Source organism: Pituophis catenifer, unplaced genomic scaffold (genome assembly GCF_029215685.1).
Source record: "Pituophis catenifer annectens isolate HBS135680 unplaced genomic scaffold, rPitCat1.0.hap2 SCAF_16, whole genome shotgun sequence".
Classification (NCBI taxonomy): Eukaryota; Metazoa; Chordata; class Lepidosauria; order Squamata; family Colubridae; genus Pituophis; species Pituophis catenifer.
The window spans coordinates 12644178-12664378 of record NW_027256896.1 but is presented as its reverse complement, the minus strand read 5'-3'; the positions used below and the strand labels follow the sequence as shown (position 1 = coordinate 12664378).

General features: G+C 40.3%; 1 protein-coding gene across 3 annotated transcripts in view; it reads right to left on the bottom strand.

Annotated features, from left to right (window-relative positions):
• MAPK8IP3 (mitogen-activated protein kinase 8 interacting protein 3) overlaps positions 1 to 7624 on the bottom strand; it is a 66530-nt gene extending 58906 nt beyond the window's left edge. For all 3 annotated transcript variants that reach the window (XM_070955429.1, XM_070955428.1, XM_070955427.1), the window contains exons 1-2: positions 7307 to 7624; positions 498 to 618 (exon numbers count right to left, since the gene is read on the bottom strand). In XM_070955429.1, the coding sequence (XP_070811530.1) occupies positions 498 to 618; positions 7307 to 7624 (439 nt within the window). The remainder of the gene's footprint in view (positions 1 to 497; positions 619 to 7306) is intronic.
• Between the last annotated feature and the right edge of the window lie 12577 nt (positions 7625 to 20201).

Genomic DNA, 20201 nt, shown 5'->3' with positions numbered 1-20201 from the left:
CCGAAAGCCCCGTTCAATTCTGAAGCCAACTGGAAGTCTGGTTCCCCCGCCATAGAGTCTTCTCCTAGCATGGCATCCTTTTTCCTCTGCTGACCGGGAGTCCGGTTCCCCCACCATAGAGTCTCCTCCTAGCACGGCGTCTTTTTTCCTCTACCTGTCCTAACCAAAAGCCCTATCAATTGTGGAGCCGACTGGCAACAGGGAGCCGCATCAGAGGGATGAAAGAGCTGCATGCGGCTCCAGAGTCGCGGGTTGCTGACCCCTGCTCTAATGCAATGGCGTCTTTATAAAAATTTGGATTTGGTTCCCTAGGCAAGCTTATTTGGAGGGCCAGGACTTGAAGCAGGAACCTTTTACATTCCAGCAAATGCTTTACCTCTGAAGCCAACTAATGCTTTGTCTATTTGGCAGTTCATGATGCATTCAACCAAATTCAATAAAATCTATGGATGGCATGCAGTAGAATATGGCCAAATTCTGTCAACGGTTATACTCACTCTGGTCCGCATAGTTCTTGGCCTTCAGCTCCAGCTGCCGTGTTTGAAATTCCAGGTGCTCCACCTGAACCTGTAACTCTTTCTTTTCCTGTTCCAGTGCATCTTCAAATTCAATAAATTTCTATTGAAAGACATAAATAACAGAAACGGGTGGTGTGAGCAGAGAAATTGTGACTTTTTACTACAAGCTGTAATCAAAGGCTGCTCCTTCTTACAAACAGTGCAATTTTCCTATGAAAATGCATATTTTTTTTAACCATTTAACAGCTGTGTCACCTGAACAAATTAGTATTTTGGGGCCTTGTTTTCTTTATTAAAAAAAATCATTTTGGCTTTGCACAATTTTTTTTTTTTTTTGTCTGCACTGTAACTTTTCTTCCTTTGTCTGCAGTCCTGAATTCAGACCTGAAGGCAAACACAAAGATTGTAAAAAATATTTACAATCTTTACACCATGCATAACTTTGGCCAATTCCCCATTATCGATCTGAAGCACTATCCACCACTCCTTGTGTTGGTACAAAAGCCTCCGTTATAAAGCCAGCTCTCTGCATCACCAATTCCCAATCCACCTTGGTTTCATCTGTTGCAACCCCTGCTGAACCATGCTAGTATCACTGGCTGGTTAGAATAGAATAGAATAACAGAGTTGGAAGGGACCTTGGAGGTCTTCTAGTCCAACCCCCTGCTTAGGCAGGAAACCCTACACCACTTCAGACAAATGGTTATCCAACATCTTCTTAAAAACTTCCAGTGCTGGAGCATTTACAACTTCTGCGGGCAAGTGCCACTTTTTTTCTTCATTGTTTTCACAAGACAAAGTGATCAAAACTGACACCTTTTGGGAAACTGACAAATAATCAACAAAAACTCTGTTTAATATCCATCATTGGTTTTCAGAAAGCTCCGATGAAGCAAGGAGACGATAAGGAATCTAGTCTATTGCATACTTCTATTCTTTGTCAATAAAATACTGAATTCTATTCTGTTGTCCTTTCTTGAACTGGAAACTTATGAGAGAAACTAGTTTTCAAAATAATTACGAATACAGTAAAAAAACACAGTGTATTCATGAGTAGTCTGTGATGGTACCAGGGTGGATAAAAATCAATGATTTTTTTTAAAAAAATCAAAAAAATCAGATTTTTTTTATTTAAGTTGGATTTTTTTAATTTAAATCGGATTTTTTTTATTTCTATTGAATTTATTTTAATAAAAAACTTTTATTAAGATAGTAAGATAGTTTTCTATTTAAGATACATAAATAATTTAGTTTATTCAGCATGAAATGGAGCTTAGTTATGTAGCATGAGGCTGTATATTCTGCAACACTGGGACTATCGGTGAGTCAACAGTGGGTCAAAGGAGTAGCAGAGATGACAGTTGCTCTTTAAAAATTATGATTTAAATCGAGTTGATTTAAATCAAGCCTTTTTACTAGTGATTTAAATCATGATTTAAATTGTGATTTAAATCAACTCGATTTAAATCATATCCACCCTGGATGCTACTGTATCCTTAATAAAAATAGACCAATCCAGAAGTCTTGACTACCTGAATAATTCTAATTTTATGCTAGCAAAGAAGTGGAAATGAACCAATGTCTACAAACGTGATTATCATTCAAAGCCAAACCATACTAAAATCTTTTATTACAGAAACTCAGCACCCTGGAGTTTTATTTCTCTTTTGCCAATTTAAGCCATAAGCTGCAAATGCCCAGCTGGAGAAGGATGACAACTCATTGGAAACGGTATACACTTTGAAGATAGAATGCTCCAATACGTATTTGATTTTTAAAAAGATTCTAGTAGCAGATGATGTGAAAATCCTTTGGCTGGGTCCCAGGGAACCATATTCCTGTTTAAACAATATGCTGCTAAATAGGCAAAAGGCCTAGACTCATGTCAATTTGATCTCTCTTAAACAACTGTCGATGGCAATCGGTTTCACAAATTAACAAGTATTAATAAGGGTTTTTTCCCCTCTTTTCTATCAGGGTGTAATTTCTAAGTAGAATATCTGGCATCTCTAGCTAGAGGAACCAAGATCTTTTTTGCATTGGTCATCTCAGAGGATGCTGCTACTCAACCTAATAATTAATGTTATTTTAAGTAGACACATTAGAATAGAATAGAATAGAATAGAATAGAATAGAATAGAATAGAATAGAATAGAATAGAATAGAACAGCAGAGTTGGAAGGGACCCTGGAGGTCTTCTAGTCCAACCCCTTGCTTAGGCAGGAAACCCTACACCACTTCAGACAAATGGTTATCCAATCTCTTCTTAAAAACTTCCAGTGTTGGAGCATTTACAACTCTGGAGGCAAGTTGTTCCACTGATTAATTGTTCTAACTGTCAGGAAGTTGATTGTATGGAATACTAAGACCGGGTTCCCAAATGTTCTGTTTAATCATAGTTTACTGAAATGGGTTCATTAAAGCCAAGTCAAAATCAAACAAATTATATCAAGACTTAAAATCTACTCTATTCTGACTGTAGAGGTGTCAAGAGTGAAACATTGGCATCTACATGCCTCATTCATTTCCACTTGTCATTACAGTAAGGGTGGGGGAGATGTTGATTACAAATGGATTAGTTGGAGAAACAAAACTTCTGCAGTCCCATGGAGGCTTGTGAAAGTCTGGAAACTTTTCAAGGACATATTAACAGGTGTGAAGAGGAAGGCAGATGGTTCGCACAACAAGATAACTGGTTTACATGGGATCCTGGTGGGCTGGGCTGAGAAATTCTTTGTCTAATACCATGAATTGGTGCTAGAGAATTTCAGAGTTAGTTTTACCTCAACAATACCATGCTATATATTCAATAAATCAGTAAGGTTTTCATAAATGAAAATGATCCTGAACTTTTATTTGGATACTGAAGCTCAATGTTGACAAGAGGTCATATATGCTGATACAGTTCAACAGAGGAACTACTGAGTCTGTCATCTGCGCCTCTATAACTGTCTGGTTTGGTTCTGCAACCCAACAAGACAGAGGAAGACTTCAGAGGATAACTAGAACTGCAGAAAAAACAATGGCTACCAACCTGCCTTCCATTGAGTACCTGTATACTGCATGAGTCAAAAAGAGGGCTGTGAAAATATCTACAGACCCCTCACATCCTGGACATAAATTGTTTCAACTCCTACCCTCAAAAGGACACTATAGAGCACTGCACACCAGAACAACTAGACACAGTTTAATGATTTCAGGAGTTTAATGTTTGTGATAGATGTACACATGATTGTGTATAGGGCAAAGGAAATGGATTTGAAGGATAAGAGGACAACCAAGCCAGATAGAAGTTTCCTGACCTTGGGCCAAGAAAGTAATTTGAGAAAACATCTCAGAGAAGCTCTTTCCTAGTTCACACAAAGAAAAAAGGAGGGGTAAAGAACATTGTGTTGGTTTCTTTTCTGGTCTATTTAAATACTGACATGTAGTTTGGGGGAAGGGAAAAGGAAAAATTCAATTAAGAAAGCAACAAAAATTCAGAGCAATTGAGGACAATTTTATGTGATTTTCTAGGGATTTTAGGGAGATATACCCTCACATTTCTTTTTTATCACACCTTCACATATTTCTTCTACCGTTCTCACAACCATCAGTCAGAAAATTGCAAAAACTCACAAATAAAAACCTGTCCAGCAAACCACAAATTTATATTTCCCACTATGCTATAGTTCATATTAGCTGTGGTTTATTGAGTCATAATGGTTGCATAGGAACAAGACATCAAGCCATACCTGATAGCTTTACATACTTCTAGTTCACAAGTATGCTAAATCAAAACCAAAATACCCAGGTTATTTGTGCTAAGCCTAATATATGTACCCAGCTAACATATAAACACAATGCAGCTCATTTTCTTGCAGTACTTCTGTAGCACTCATAATTTTCTAACAACCAACCATTTCTTCCCTAATCTTAAAATCTAGAGACCTGGCCCAAGTCAAAATGTAGCAAATTTCTCTTATTGTTTTATCCAGGCTGCTATCTTAATATAGTTATTTGAAATCAGCACAACTTCAATAGCATAATCCTACACACATGCCCATACAGAAGGTAAATCCCCCTGGATTTGACTTTGCCTGGGTCATGATTATAATATTTTGTGAGCTCACCCTACATAAAGCAAGATCACCGTCATAAAAAAAAATGTACTGAAAATTGTCGAGAATGAGAAATTGGATTTGTTTCTAATTTAGGCAAGATTAAAGGAACTGTATTAATGCACTTGCGATGGTTGTCAGGGTGTGTTAGCCACAAAGTGCTTTTACAGAAATGAGGATGTAATGATGTGGGAGCTCTCATTTCTGTTCCAATGGACAGCTGCCCATCTCAGTCCTAGCCGCACCATTGGTAGAAATTCAATGGGAGACCAGGCCTCCCTGCTGGCTTAATAAAAAGACACATCCAAGAAAGATGAATTTGGAAAAACAAAAAAAAGATTCTCCCATCTCAGCAAGATATCATTCAATAAAGCCACATTTCAAAAATAATGAAATTGAAACCACATTTCCAGTCTACAAAACTGCGGGACAAAATTGGAAGAGATTAAGAAGGTAACCGTGGTGTAGAAAAGCAATTCTGAGAAGCCCATCACCCTCCATAGCCAGACATGTTTATTGCCTAACCATGGTTTGGTTTGTAGAAAAAAAATAATAATAATCTGATGATTACATGACCCATGAGGATTGAAACCATTGCTTGCAACTAACAGTGTCTGAACTCAGTTAACATATTAAGCAGAGCACATTAAATGAATCATGTCCCTGGGTGAAATGATTTTGGGTTTGTAGCTCTATTTTGGTTTTTTTTCTCAACAACCAAGTTGCTGGAACAGCTGGATTCACATAGCAGTTCAAATATAATTTAGAGGAGTCAAGAAATTCATGCAGATCAAATGCATTTACTAAGTTATTCAGATGTACTTTCTGGCCACCTGCCACCCACCAAAGAAAGTCCCTTTTGTGCTTGGTTCTTCCTATGTTTACAAATGTATCTTTTTATTCCATGCAATGATAGAAAGAATATTTTTGCTGGCATTTTTATCAGCTCCAAACGTTCCTTTCACTAGGCTAAGAAAGGCATGGATGGTGGTACATCCAAATGCTAAATGGAAGAAAGGACAAATCGCTAGGAAGCAAGCTAAACTTCTGAAAATGATAATCTAGAAAAGAGAAAAAAAGAGAGCATATTTTCAAAAATCGGGACAGATAAAAACATATTTTTCAGAAGACTAGCTGGGTGACTTTCTGACGTCCTCCAAAGATAAATGATCAAGTTTTGAAACAGGAATTAATACAGGGGACAAGCCAATCTATTTGGTTGACTGCCAAAAAGAATGGAAAAGGCATTTGGATGAATGCCTCAATAATATACCAGCGATTCCCACATCTAGCAACCTCTAGTTTTGGAGGGTTTTTAAGGGTTTTTTTTTAATCCCACCTTTATTTTTTTTAATAACTAACTCAAGGAGGTGAATATATCTAATACTTCCTCCTCCTCCTATTTTTCCCACAACTACTCTGTGAGGATGTTTGGGCTGAGAGAGACCCGCCAGCCCAAGGTCACTCAACCAACTTCATGCCTAAAGTGAGACTAGAACTCACGGTCTCCTGATGATTGGTCCAAAATCACCCACCCGGCTTTCATACCTAAGGCAGGACTAGAATTTACCAACTCCTAGGGATTGGCCCAAAGTCACCTAACTCAGGGGTCTCCAACCTTGCCAACTTTAAGACTTGTGGACTTCAACTCCCAGAATTCCTCAGCCAGCATGTGCTGGCTGAGGAATTCTGGGAGCTGAAGTCCACAAGTCTTAAAGTTGGCAAGGTTAGAGACCCCTGACCTAATTGGCTTTCAGGCATAAGGCAGGACTAGAACGCATGGTCTCCTGGTGATTGGGCCAAAGTCACCCAGTCAATTTTCATGTCTAAAACGGCACTAGAACTCACCGGCTCCTGGTTTCTAACCTGGTGCCTTAATTACCAGACCAAACAAGCTCTCAGATTGTTAGATGACAGTTCCTATCATCTTGAGCAGAACAGCTCATCAAGGTTGATGATGTTAGAATGAGAAGCAAAAAACTTCTGAAAGACGATTGTCCCGCTGGAGGCTAGGAAAAAAGGATGGCTGGCCCAGAAGTGTAATTTGATGGGATTGGGAGGGAAAGTGACGGGGAAAACGAATTATTCCCAACTATGTCATTTATTCATAGGAAGCCAACCTCATGTTCCTTCCCCTCTTACCCCCATAAATCAAGGGAGATTTCCAAGCCACCCTTCTCCTCTTTGCCCTTCAAGAAAGCCAATTCACAACCAATTCAAGCTCCGAGATGCCTCCAGATTCAGGCCACCTCTTCCAATGCTTTTCTCTACACCTGCTTTCATTTTTTTAAAATTTGTCTTTAATCCACCCTAAGAGAAACAGCCAGTCAGAGCCTTCTTTCAGACACAGCCCCAGCCTGAAAACAGCTGAATAGCTGGAGCTTCTGCCCCTCACCCCACACCCCCACTCAAGGAATGGGTCCAAAGCTCCTAGCATAATAAATCAGCACTATGTTGTTCCTGCCACACAGAAGAAGCTGCTACTCCTCCGATGGCTCTGATCTGGTGGTAAGGATGGGGAGGAAGGGAGGGATGTTCAGCTGCAACGGAGGAAAAGCTCTGCTGCGGAGTCAGACGGCCGGAGAGGCCTCGTAGCCTTCCCACCCCGAGCTCCGCAGCCAAGTCCGGGCCTCCGGCTGGCCCTGCCGGAGTGGGGGAAGAGAAGGGGTCTCTGCCCGTCTGGCTCACCTCCTCGGCCTGCTTGCGCAGCGCCTTCTCCCGCTCGTACTGGGTGAGCAGCTGCTCGTTGTCTTCCCGCAGCAGCTCCAGCTCCACCTCGTGCTCCTGGTTGTCGGTCAGCACCGAGTCGAGGTTCTCCAGCACCGTCACCACCAGCGGCATCAGCTCTTTGACCACCTCCTCGTCGTAGCAGCGGATCAGGCGCTCGAACTCGCGGTAGATGCTGTTGGCCAGGCCCGAGACGCGCTCCGACATCACCGAGCCCGAGCAGTAGTCGTCCCCCGGGTAGCCGCCGACGCCGCCATCGTCCAGCTGGATCTCCAACATCTTGGCGGAGGCGCCGCCGCCGCCGATGCGCGCTTCCCCCTCCGCCGCCGCACCTGCTCGGCCCCGCCGGCTTGCAGAAGATGGACGGAGGCAGCAGCGGCGGCGGTGATGATGCTACCCCGGCCTCGGCTTCGGTCTCCCCCCCCCCCACACCTTCTCCGGCGCTCGCTCGCTCGGCTCTGCCCACCCCCGCTCGCCCCTGCCCTGCGCCACTGGCCACTCCCGACGCCCGCCTCTCCCTGGCGCTCCTGCCTTGCGCGCACAGGCGCAGCAGAGAGGCAGAGGCGGGCGGGCGGACGGGCAGGCGCCGGCTCTTCCCGGAGGGGAGGCTGAGAAGGGGGGGGGGGTCTCTGGGGAGCCCCCTTCCCCACGCAGGGATGGAGCTTTCATTCATGAAATCTCTGGACTGGGGCATGGAAGAAGAAGAAGAAGAAGAAGAAGAAAGAAGAAAGAAGAAAGAAGAAAGAAGAAGAAGAAGAAGAAGAAGAAGAAGAAGAAGAAGAAGAAGAAGAAGAAGAAGAAGAGGAGGAGGAGGAGGAGGAGGAGGAGGAGGAGGAGGAGGAGGAGCTCTTCAGAGCTATCAGAAGCTAGAATAATAGGGATGGAACTTGGAAGGGACTAGACCAACCCGCTGCCCGGGATCTATTCCGGACTTTCTTTGGGCTTGATGCAGGGGTGAAATCCAGCAGGTTCTGACGGGTTCTGGAGAACCGGTAGCGGAAATTTTGAGTAGTTCAGAGAACCGGCAAATGTCACCTCTGGCTGGTCCCAGAGTGGAGATTTTGCAATATCCTTCCCCCAGGAGTGGGGTGAGAATGGGGATTTTGCAATATCCTTCCCCCAGGAGTGGGGTGGGAATGGGGATTTTGCAGTATCCTTCGTCCAGGAGTGGGGAGGGAATGGAGATTTTGCAATATTCTTCCTCCAGGAGTGGGGAGGGAATGGGGATTTTGCAATATCCTTCCCCAGGAGTGGGGAGGGAATGGGGATTTTTCAGTATCCTTCCCCTGCCACGCCTACCAAGCCAAGCCACACCATGCTCACCAAGCCACGCCCACAGAACCGGTAGTAAAAAAAATTGAATTCCACCACTACCTCAAAGGTATAGCTTAGTACTGGAAATGAACAAATAGATAGGTAATTTTTCACTCAAGGAAATTGTATAAATTGATTAAAATCCCATTTCAATACCGTATTAAGAATTTCTCACACACTCCTTGTTGGACTATTGATATTGATAGATAAATGGAGGGAGGAAATTCTATTAACATAGGATACAATTATAAAAAAAAAGGGGGGGGAATGTCTCAAATTAATATTTTGACCAGGACTTTCAGAGCCTTGAAGAAAACCTTTGGATGCTGCTTCCAAATTTGTCCGTTAATTTTAAGTCATCCCAAAAGAATCATTCCTCATTTTGTGTGAATGAAAATGGAATGAAAAATCTCTTCTAAGAAGATGCTGGCATTAATTACCGGAACAAGCTCTTTTACTTAGGACAACTTTTTCTCAAATGTATACAATTAGTAATGTATAGAATCAGTAATGGCATTTTTAATACTGTATATAATCTTTTCCGAGGCAATTTACAGCTTCAAAATGTTAAATGATAAAATATTTCCCCAAAGATAAACAGAATGATGTTTGTTCAAATGGTTTAAATATCTGACTTTGAGCCAAGTCTGTTTCCAGTTATGAAATTATAAAATACAATCCCCACGTTCGATAAAGCCCACTAAACACTCTGATTTACACCACAACATAAGATTGTGTTATTACATATGCCACTTATTTAAAGCCTCCATCTAAGTTACACTAAGAGTAAATACATTCATCCGTTATTTCCCATTCAATTACATGGCTGATGGATGGAATATGCTTTCTATCTGATAATGCAAAACGGTTTCCCCATCATAAAAGTTATTACTGGGCTAAATGAAATACACTTGGGATGCATTCTTGCATCATATGAAAGAAAATTAAGAAATGTCAGTCTGAAAGGACAGACTAAAACCCATCTGCATATCCTAGGAGTAGGAATAGTATTAAGACCATATTTTACTATTACATTGATTGTTCAAAGTTTCTTTTTCTCTTAAAATATAAAATATATAGAAGAAAAAACCCTTGTGGCTAATGTCCGTGTCCATACATTACCTTTAATAAAGAAATATTTCATATAATAGACTTGTGGTCTGATTAGCTCAGTAAGCTATCTCTTTACCAGTCTGTGAGTAAAATTAAATTGCAGCTAAATGAAGTTATACTGGTTATCACCAACAATAATCTCCCTATTAGTTTCTCTGCAGCTTCACCCCCCCATGCTGCTCTATTCTATGATGTGAATGAAAATTAATCTTCCTGCTACTATCTATCTATTTTTACTCACTGAGGTGTTAAATAGTGTGCCTTATTTATATCCTAATAGTTTAACAGTAAACCTATGTTTATCTAGCAGTAATGGTTTGATCCCGCAAAGAACTGCTTCTAGGTACAGTTGATTTTAAACTCTTCCAGTAATTGAAATGGGGCTTGCACAAGATAATATTAAAAATAGAATAACAGAGTTGGAAGGGACCTTGAAGGTCTTCTAGTCCAACCCCCTGCTTAGGCAGGAAACCCTACAACACTTCAGACAAATGGTTATCCAACATCTTCTTAAAAACTTTCAGTGTTGGAGCATTCACAATTTCTGGAGGCAAGTTGTTCCGCTGATTAATTCTTCTAACTGTCAGGAAATTTCTCCTTAGTTCTAAGTTAGTTTCCACCCATTGCTTCTTGTTCTACCCTCAGGTGCTTTGGAGAATAGCTTGACTCCCTCTTCTTTGTGGTAGACCCTGAGATATTGGAAGACTGCTATCATGTCTCCCCTAGTCCTTCTTTTCATTAAACTAGACATGCCCAGTTCCTGCAACTGTTCTTCATATGTTTTAGCCTCCAGTCCCCTAATCCTCTTGGTTGCTCTTCTCTGCACTCTTTCTAGAGTCTCCACATCTTTTTTACATCATGGCAACCCAAACTGGATGCAGTATATTCCTAAGACTGGTAGCACCTTTTCCAATTAACAATTTTTATTAAAAGGCATAAGTTTTCATGAGTTGCAGCTCACTTTAACAGATGTCATTGATACCTCACAAAAGCTTTTAATAAAAATTATTAATTGGAAAAGCTGCTACCCAAAGGCCTATGATTTTTGCCACCATATGGATGAATATGTCTCACTCCTACAAAGATACATTCCTGATGGATTATGCTTCCTTTTTTTTTTAAGGGGAGAAAAAAATTGCCATTAAGCAGTTGTTCCAGTGCATTAGATTCAATTCAACCAAACTCTCTGGAATAACTTCATTAGCAAGCATCACAATATATTAAATTGTGCTCTTAGACAGCTGCAATGTCCTTGACAAAACATAATAAGGCTGTTACTTCTATATTTACAATTACATTTGTACACAGCCCAAGTCCTAGAGACTCTGGGTAGTTGTATTTACAACAGCCCACAATAACCATTTTACTGATTTTACAATACTGTGTAATAGCCTTCTTAGAGAACAGTTCTAGCTTCTCCAGATTCTAATTCCTCCATTAGAATGTAAGACTGAGTTTAAGCAGGCAACCTAGTCTCAAACCGACTGCCATTATGGCATGGTGAATTGTGTTTTTATTTGATAGCAGTTTTAAAGCATTTGCTCTCTCTTTCAACGATTCTGGTTTTGCTTTCTTTTCTGATGGTTTATGTGATCTTTGGGGGAGATACAGTATGTATCATTTAGGTTTTTATTAATAGGAAGTCCCTCTGCATGACTCAAGAGCAAACAGTAAAAGATTCATCTGAGAGAGTCTTACTACCATCTCAGCAAAGAACAGGAGTTGAAATTAACTGCATATCCAGAGGCATGTAATATAATCCTTCTCCCAACACATACACTCACACACCACTTCCCAAATGACTAATCAATGAGGCATTAGGAGGATCCGACACTGATTGTAAAGCATCTGGGTTCTGAAGAGACAGAAGGCAAAAAAGAGGGAGCCAAAAACACTCAAGGGAAACCCTTTTTCCCTGTTTATGAAAGAGCTGTAAAATACTGTTCAAGGCTGTGGATGGATTTGTCAGGATCTCTGTAGAATGGAGTTTTGGATAGCTGATATCAAAATGTTTGGGGCTTTATTTATTAGTTGGATTTTAACTAATCCCACATGCACAAAATAGATAAGGTAAAAAGAAATAAAAAATGTCCAGAAATGCACATATGCTTTGAAGAAAGCAAATGAAAAAAAATTCTCTAGGAAGTTTGGGGAAACTGTTGGATACTCCTACCAACACAAGAAATTATCAACAGTAAGTATTTTGCTAACATATAATGGGTTATATAATTAAGTGTTTTAAAAGTGGCTATTTTCATATTTAGGGATGACCGTGGCTGTGCTGGAAGTTGAAAAATTAATTTGTCCTATCTTAATTCTATCACATTTTGCAGATTTTTTTTTCATCACATGTTCTATCTATCCTCTACTGTCTCACATTTTACTTTGCTGGCCATCAAATGTGGATAAAATGAATAATAATAATGTGTGTGTGTTCTTTTAAAGTTGACTCCAACAAAATACATTACTGTGCTGCATTTATTCCATGCCTTATGCCATCCAGATGCATTAGGACTGCGATTCCCAGAGTTTTCAAGCAACAGATCCAATTATCCAATCCAGACCACTTGATCAATTACAGTTTTACTTGGCTCAGGGTTTTTACTCTGATCTGGCTCAGTTCTATGGTGTCTTCAGCTTAGTCCTATCACGGGGTCAACCTGATAATTGAAATAAGAATAACATTTTTTTTTCCTCTGCCCATGTCTCTATAAAGACCTTTTCTTGGCCTTTCTGTTATAGAATGGCACACAATATGTACCTGCAGAAACTCCTTGGGGATTCTTCAGTAACCTCAAGTATGCAATTTATAACTCTTACAAGACACATGTCTGTGCCAATATTGTATTGTGCTAATTGCTAACATATTGACTACAACTTTGATGCAATCAAGCTCTTCACAAATGGTTTTTTGCTTACTTATTCCTTTTTCCAAGTTTTGGCCTCTACTGATTTTCAACGAAATAAATAAACCAGCTGACTGGTAGGAAACATACCCTGTCCACAGTTAAAAAAATAATAATTAGCAGGCTGAATACTGTATAGCAGAACTGATCATCTAAGTCAGATTTGAATTTTATAAGGTAAAGGTTCCCCTTGCATGTATGTGCTAGTCATTCCCGACTCTAGGGGGTGGTGCTCATCTCCATTTCAAAGCCGAAAAGACAGCGCTGTCCAAAGACATCTCCGTGGTCATGTGGCCAGCATGACTCAACGCCAAAGGCGCACGGAGCGCTGTGACCTTCCTACCAAAGGTGGTCCCTATTTTTCTACTTGCATTTTTTTACGTGCTTTTGAACTGCTAGGTTGGCAGAAGCTGGGACAAGGAACGGGAGCTCACCCCCTTACACGGCACTAGGGATTCGAACTGCTGAACTGCCGACCTTTCAATCGACAAGCTCGGCATCTTAGCCACTGAGCCACCGCGTCCCTATAACTGAATGTTATAGCAGATAATTATATTGCAGAAAGAATTATCTAAAAAGCAGCATGCACAAAGTTAGTAACAGTCTGTCCCTGCCTGGAGGCTTATAATATGAAAAACATAAAAAGATAATGGCAGAAAGAAGGAAAAAGGAAATTTGGTGAACTATTACAGCTAAATGACTTGTAATAGCTGACATGAGAAGAAACTGTTCTCAGATACCAAAAGGAACTCAACTTTCAGCTGCACCATCAGATTGTCTGGCTTCCAATTTTTCTCTGGCCTACAACCACTTAGAATAACTGCTACTAGACTAGACTGTGGAAGGAAAGTAAGAGTTTAATGGAATAAATCTCACTGCAGAGTAGACGGATGGATGTTTTCAGCCTCTTCCTCTGTCGTGCACACTGGTGGAATTGTATAACAGCACAGGGAGAGGGGATTATTTCTGAGAACTATACAGATTCAGGTTAATAGCTAATGTTTAAAATTGCTGTCTAATCCAGCCATAAAATGCACCCATCTCTATGAAATGCTTTTGGATTTTCCAGTTCTGCATATAAGAGTAACATGTTCTTTTCTATTTGCGAAACCTCTCTAAGATGGGACCTACACAACTATTATGCACAGCATTTTTTTCTTTTGGCATGGACTTTATTCCATTTTTTTTTTTTTTACAAGTCACTTAGGAGATTTTATAATGGAGAGACAACGACCCAGAAGAATGATTCGAATGTCTGGTGACAATTTGATTTGTTGCTCTTTTGTGGGGAAAGCATGATAGTCAAGCAACGGGAAAGTTTATTTTTTCTCTTAGGCCGCCAATTCCCAAGAGATATCATCGTAGGAAGAGCTGAGTCATTACTATTCTCTCATCTTTCCATGCACATAATAGCCTGCACCGCAGAGGAATATCTTGTGTCCTGAATAATTGACATGGCCTGATAAGCGTTCCTTGATAATTAATGTGAAGTACATCCCAACCTCACATCCTGTTTTATTTATTTATTTATTTATTTATTGGATTTATATGCTCTTCTACCTTAGAAGCCAGCAATATAACCTAAACTCTCATTCTTTAATGCCTATTGCTGGGTCTCTACCACAATTTCACCAACTGCAGGAACAACAGTGGCAGTGGCATGGAGTGTAAAACAGCTAATTAAATTATTATGCCTGTATTCACACAACACCCTGAATCTTGGTTCCTAGCATCCCTTCTATAGGAAAGTTTTGAGCTGATGTCTGTTGTGGTCTGCCAGTAGCCCGCGGAGCTAGCAGTGGAGTCGGACAGTGAGGAAGCTGGGGAGGACTATGGGCCAGTCCTGGAGTCAGGGGAAGGCCCAGACAAGGGCTCTGCATCGGAGGCAGAGATAGGGCCAGGGCCATCTGGGAGCAATGTGTGGACTCCGGAGCCCGCAGAGTCAGACAGCAGAGAGGCAGAGGAACAGGAGGAGCCTGTTCCTAGTGCATGCATGCACAGAGCTGCCAGAAAGCAAGAGCAGCTAAAGCAAAAAGGACGACTCGGGAGTAAGGCCAGGAGATGATTGGCCCCTCCATAAGGCTTAAAAGAGCAGCAAAGGCTCTTGGGCTCTTTGTAGGAAAGCAATGTTGCTAAATCTGTTTTCCAGTCAGTGTTTCTTGTTTCTGAACTTCATGGGGCTTTGTCAAGAAAGGCCTTTGGCAGGGTGCCAAAGAAGATAAAGGTTTGTGATAAGCCCGAAGGACTTTTTCTGAAGGATTTGTTTTGGAATTAATTTGGACTAAGCTGGGAATGTACATAATTCTCAGCTGTTATAATAAAATAGTTTTGTTTGAGAATAATTGTGTCCTGTAATGACTAAGTGAACCGAAGTCACAACAACGTCTAAAAAGGATTAGCAGATGCCAGATTTGCTTGTAAAATCTTCCAGCACATATTTTTCTTTCTTCCTAGCATTTTTCCCACAAATGCAGGGCCTGGGGTTTTTTTTCCCCCTGGATCAACCTAGTGTTTCCAACTGGAATACTGTCTTTCCACAAATATCCGTCTCTTGTTCTTGTAAACTTCTTCTGATCTGTTCTTATTCTCGGCTCACCATCTAACTACTTAGCTGGACAGCTCCGCTCTGATTTCTTTTTTTTCTCTCTCTCTCTGCTGGACAGCTCCCTTGTCTCATTATTATTGGAAATCACAGGCTCACAGCATTACCTCTGTGGGAGGGGACATATTTGTTGGCAGGAATACCCTTTCCCGTTGATTTATGAAGATCAATACCATTCAGAAGTCGCGCTTTCCTTTTTTTACATGTAGCTGAGGTTTTAAAGAGCAGCAATACAGAAAACAGAAGAAACAAGGGATGTGATATAATCTAGTTAGATTTCTCCCTGGCTCTGAGTTATCATGCGTGAAATGAAACAATTCCTCAGCCTGGTAGGGAGCTGCAGCATTTAATTGGATTTGAGACTGATTGAGGAAAAAAAAATGTACTATTTGCAGCTGTTCCTCCTCTTTCCTTAGGTCATGCGTTAGGCCATTTGGGCCCAGAAAATGGAAACTGAGTCATCAGAATGAAGCAGCAAATAACCGATGCAGTAACTACCTCTAAAAGAAAGCCATATTGAATCAGAGAGAATTTTGACTGATAAAAAGAAGATGACAAAATAAGAAAGTTTGGGGGGAAAGCAGTAACATATTTATCTTCTTATATGTCCCGTACCTGTGATTATACACACATGTAATTTTAATTTAAAAGGCTTGTTTAGTTTGTACTGTTTCTGGTATTCTACATCCTAGAAACATTGTTAGAATATTGCATGGTGAGTTTGCAACGTAATACGCCACTGTATTCTCTTTATATTCCAAAATATACAGAAGAAACAGGACAAAAGAAAGCTGTTTTTCATAGAAGCTCTTTGGTACAAGGTCCAGCTAGTGGTTTCACTTAAGTACTTCTTCCTTAACTATGTCCTTGAAGCTTTCCAAATGCTAGGGACATTGATTAAAAGAAACCTCTGAGGTTGTACAATTATATCAATAGCTGACTGTCACAGTGCATGTAGCTATGTAGAGGTAATTTTTCTACAATGCAAAGCTTTGCTCCGGAGCATAGTTCAACCCTATACTTTCTATACAAAAGCATGAGAGCAGATAACAGGCAGCGGAGATCAAACCATTTCTGAGGAATTACAGGGATTTTACAGATGTATAGAAAGGGTAAGAAAGATGAAACAGGAAGAGCATTGGAGATGGCAGAAAAGAAATTGTGTGCTGCCTTTTAAACAAAAAAAAATATGCATGAATGTTTTTGCACTTGAAGGAATTGGAAAGACATCAGACTGAAAAAGGTAGTTCAATACTAAGTAATAACACTGAATTCAATAATGTTATATTTTGTAATATGATTGTACTGGCAAGCAATAATTGACTAGAATAGCTCTCCTATGCATTTCCTTAGTTTTGTACAAGTTACAAACAGTTTTTATTTTTTATTTATTTTTATTTTTATTAGATTTATATGCCGCCCTTCTCCGGAGACTCAGGGCGGCTTACAATGCGTTAAGCAATAGCCTTCATACTTTTGTATATTTTATACAAAGTCAGCTTATTGCCACCACAAACCGGGTCCTCAATTTACCTACCTTAGAAAGGATGGAAGGCTGAGTCAACCTTGAGCCTGGGGAGATTCGAACATGCAATAATTGCAGACAGCTGAATGTTAATAACAGGCTATTAGTCTGTTGAGCTATCCAGGCTCCTGAAATTTAAATAAGTTCTAGATACAGGTAGTCCTCAACAGAGCCCAAAATTTATGTTGCTAAGTGAAACATTTGTTAAGTGAGTTTTACTCTATTTTACTACCTTTCTTGCCACAATCATTAAGTGAATCGCGGCAGCTGCTAAATTAGGAACACGGTTGTTAAGTGAATTTGGCTTCCCCGTTGACTTTGCTTGTCAGAAGGTTGCAAAAGGAGATCACATGACCCCGGAACACTGCGATCGTCATAAATATGAACCATTTGCCAAGCATCCAAATTTTGATTACGTGACTGTGGAGATGCTGGTATGGTCATAAGTGTGAAAAATGGTCATAAGTCACTTTTTTCAATGTTGAACGGTCACTAAATGAACTGTTGTAAGTCAAGGACTACCTGTACTGAGACCTTATGCTTTCCAACATAGATACCAAGATATAATGCCTCCGACATTTCAGACGTGAAAATAAAGTTTGGCTCAAAAGACATTTCTCCTATACCAAAGCTCCATTTTTTTTCTGCTTTCTCCATCTTCTGGATGCTCTCATCATTTGTCCTGCGTTGCCAACTGCAAAGCCGAGAGTTTTATTGCTTTTTGAGAAAGCAAAAAGCAATAAGGTGCCCTGGTCCAAATGTACTTTATTATCTAACTTTCTTTTTCATGTCATATCTCCTGGACAGGTGAGGTTATAAAAATGACTTTATGGACAGTAATATCCCACTTATGATGCTTTTTCTCTCTTAATAAAGGAATCCTATCGTTCAAGCTGTTGGTGAAACATAGTTCTAAGGAAGATTTTAATGGCTATTGTCACTTCGGGGTTTATTGTTATTCTCTGATTTTATTGTGATTTCCCCCCCCTCTGTCTGCCTTTATTACATGTATACACTTGGGTTTGTATATAATATTAAAATAATAAATTAATGTCTAGCCCATTCCTGTCCAGATGATTCTGGCAGCCTCTCGAAGTTGAAACAAAACAAAATTCTGTACAAAACAGGATCAATAAAAACAACTATTTAGGAGTAAAGTCCTTCAATCGTGTTTCCAACAACAAAGGGCCTTGTCTATCCAACTCAAAGCCTGCAGAAAAAGCTATTTTTAAAAGTACTCTTAAAGATGGGCATTGTAGGAGCCCTGCAGATCTCCAAGGGGATATTATTTTCAAAGGGCCAATGCAGAAAACAACACCTCAAGGGCATATTGCATAAAAATACAATCCATGTATATATACTATATGTACAGAATTGTGAGGAAAACCCACTTCTGTTGCACTAGAGAGAAGATCTTGCGGTATTACATGGTATTTTATTTGGTATTTTTTATTTTATTTATTTTATTTGCACGCATTGAATATAAAGCTTAATTCCTCCTTTCTCAGAGAATGTAAAAAAAGAAGCACAAATCACAATAATGATCTTTTAACGATACACTACAGATAATCCTCAACTCATGATCACAATTGAGTCCAAAATTTCTGTTGTTAAGCACGGCAGTTGTTAAGTGAGTTGAGCCCCATTTTAGGATCTTTTTTGCCACAGTTGTTAAGTGAATCATGTGGTCATGAAGCAAATTTGGTATCTCCTATTGAATTTGCTTGTCAAGAAGTTGGCTGGGAAGTCACAAATGGGATCACATGACCCTGGGACAGTGCAATGACTCATAAACACATGCCAGTTGCGCCAAGCACCTGAATTTTGATCACATGACCATGGGGATCCTGCAATGGTTGTTAAGTGTGAAAAACAGTCATAAGTCGAGGGTTATCTGTACTCAAAGCAACATGCGAAGTATATATTGCTTTTGAAATAGACCTTGGGCTGCAATTTTCAGCATATTTATGTGGAAGCAAATGCTACAGAACAGTTTAATGAATTATGTGATATCAAGTTGATGGCGCCTCTTACCAACCCCACAGATAGATTTTCTCAAGGATCATCTGTCCCAGACTTGGTCCTATTGGTTTTCCAATGGTGCACCTATCACCAATTTAATTGTGCAAATTTACCTTGCTGATGGTTGTCTTCTTCTTCCCTTTCCTTCTATCTTCCTCGGCGTTACATACTTCTAAAGAGTAGGCGTTCAGATAAGATGCCCAAACTACAGTACGTAACCTGAGCCTGGTTATTTGTTCCTTGGGTGTAAGGACTGAAGGTTGACTGGTTTGATGATCCATTTGTTTGTTCTGGGCTGTCCATGGTATCCTCAAGAGTCTTCTCCAACTACAAAATCCAAAAGCATCAATAAGACTTTTATCCTGATATACTGAACAGAGCAAGTAAAGCTTTGGATACTCTCAAGTTGAGAACAAGTGACCCAGAGATGGGTTTTAGCAGGTTCTGACCAGTTCTGGAGAACCGGTAGCAGAAATTTTGAGTAGTTCAGAGAACCAGTAGTAAAAGTTCTGACTGGCCCAGCTCCCATCTATTCTCTGCCTCCCAAGTCCCAGCTGATCAGGAGGAAATGGGGATTTTGCAGTATCCTTCCCCTGGAGTGGTGTGGGAATGGAAATCTTACAGTATCCTTCCCCTGCAATGCCCGCCAAGCCAAGCCACGCCCACCAAGCCATGCCACACCCACCAAGCCATGCCACAACCACAGAACCGGTAGTAAAAAAACTTGAAACCCACCACTGAAGTGACCTCATGAACATTTCCATTCTGATTTCCCTACAACATGGACATGATTTTGCATTGCTTTTTTTCCATGCTGCTTTATTTGTTTTATTTTGTTTGTTTGTTTACTTTGAAACATTAAACACGAGTGGTCTTAATAGCTTCCAAAGTCAACTAGTTACCATCATCTGCATTCCTTAATAAGCTTTGTTTATCGCGATTGGAAGACTTAACTTTCTTTCCCTCTTTTTCTTTCTTTCTTTTTCTTTTGATGTAAATAGATGTGGAGACTCTAGAAAGAGTGCAGAGAAGAGCAACCAAGAGGATTAGGGGACTGGAGGCTAAAACATATGAAGAACAGTTGCAGGAACTGGGTGTGTCTAGTTTAATGAAAAGAAGGATTAGGGGTGACATGATAGCAGTGTTCCGATATCTCAGGGGCTGCCACAAAGAAGAGGGAGTCAAACTATTCTCCAAAGCACCTGAAGGCAGGACAAGCAGCAATGGGTGGAAACTAATAAAGGAGAAAAGCAACTTAGAACCAAGGAGAAATTTCCTGACAGTTAGAACAATCAATCAGTTGCTTCCAGAAGTTGTAAATGCTCCAACACTGGAAATTTTTAAGATGATGTTGGATAACCCTTTGTCGGAAGT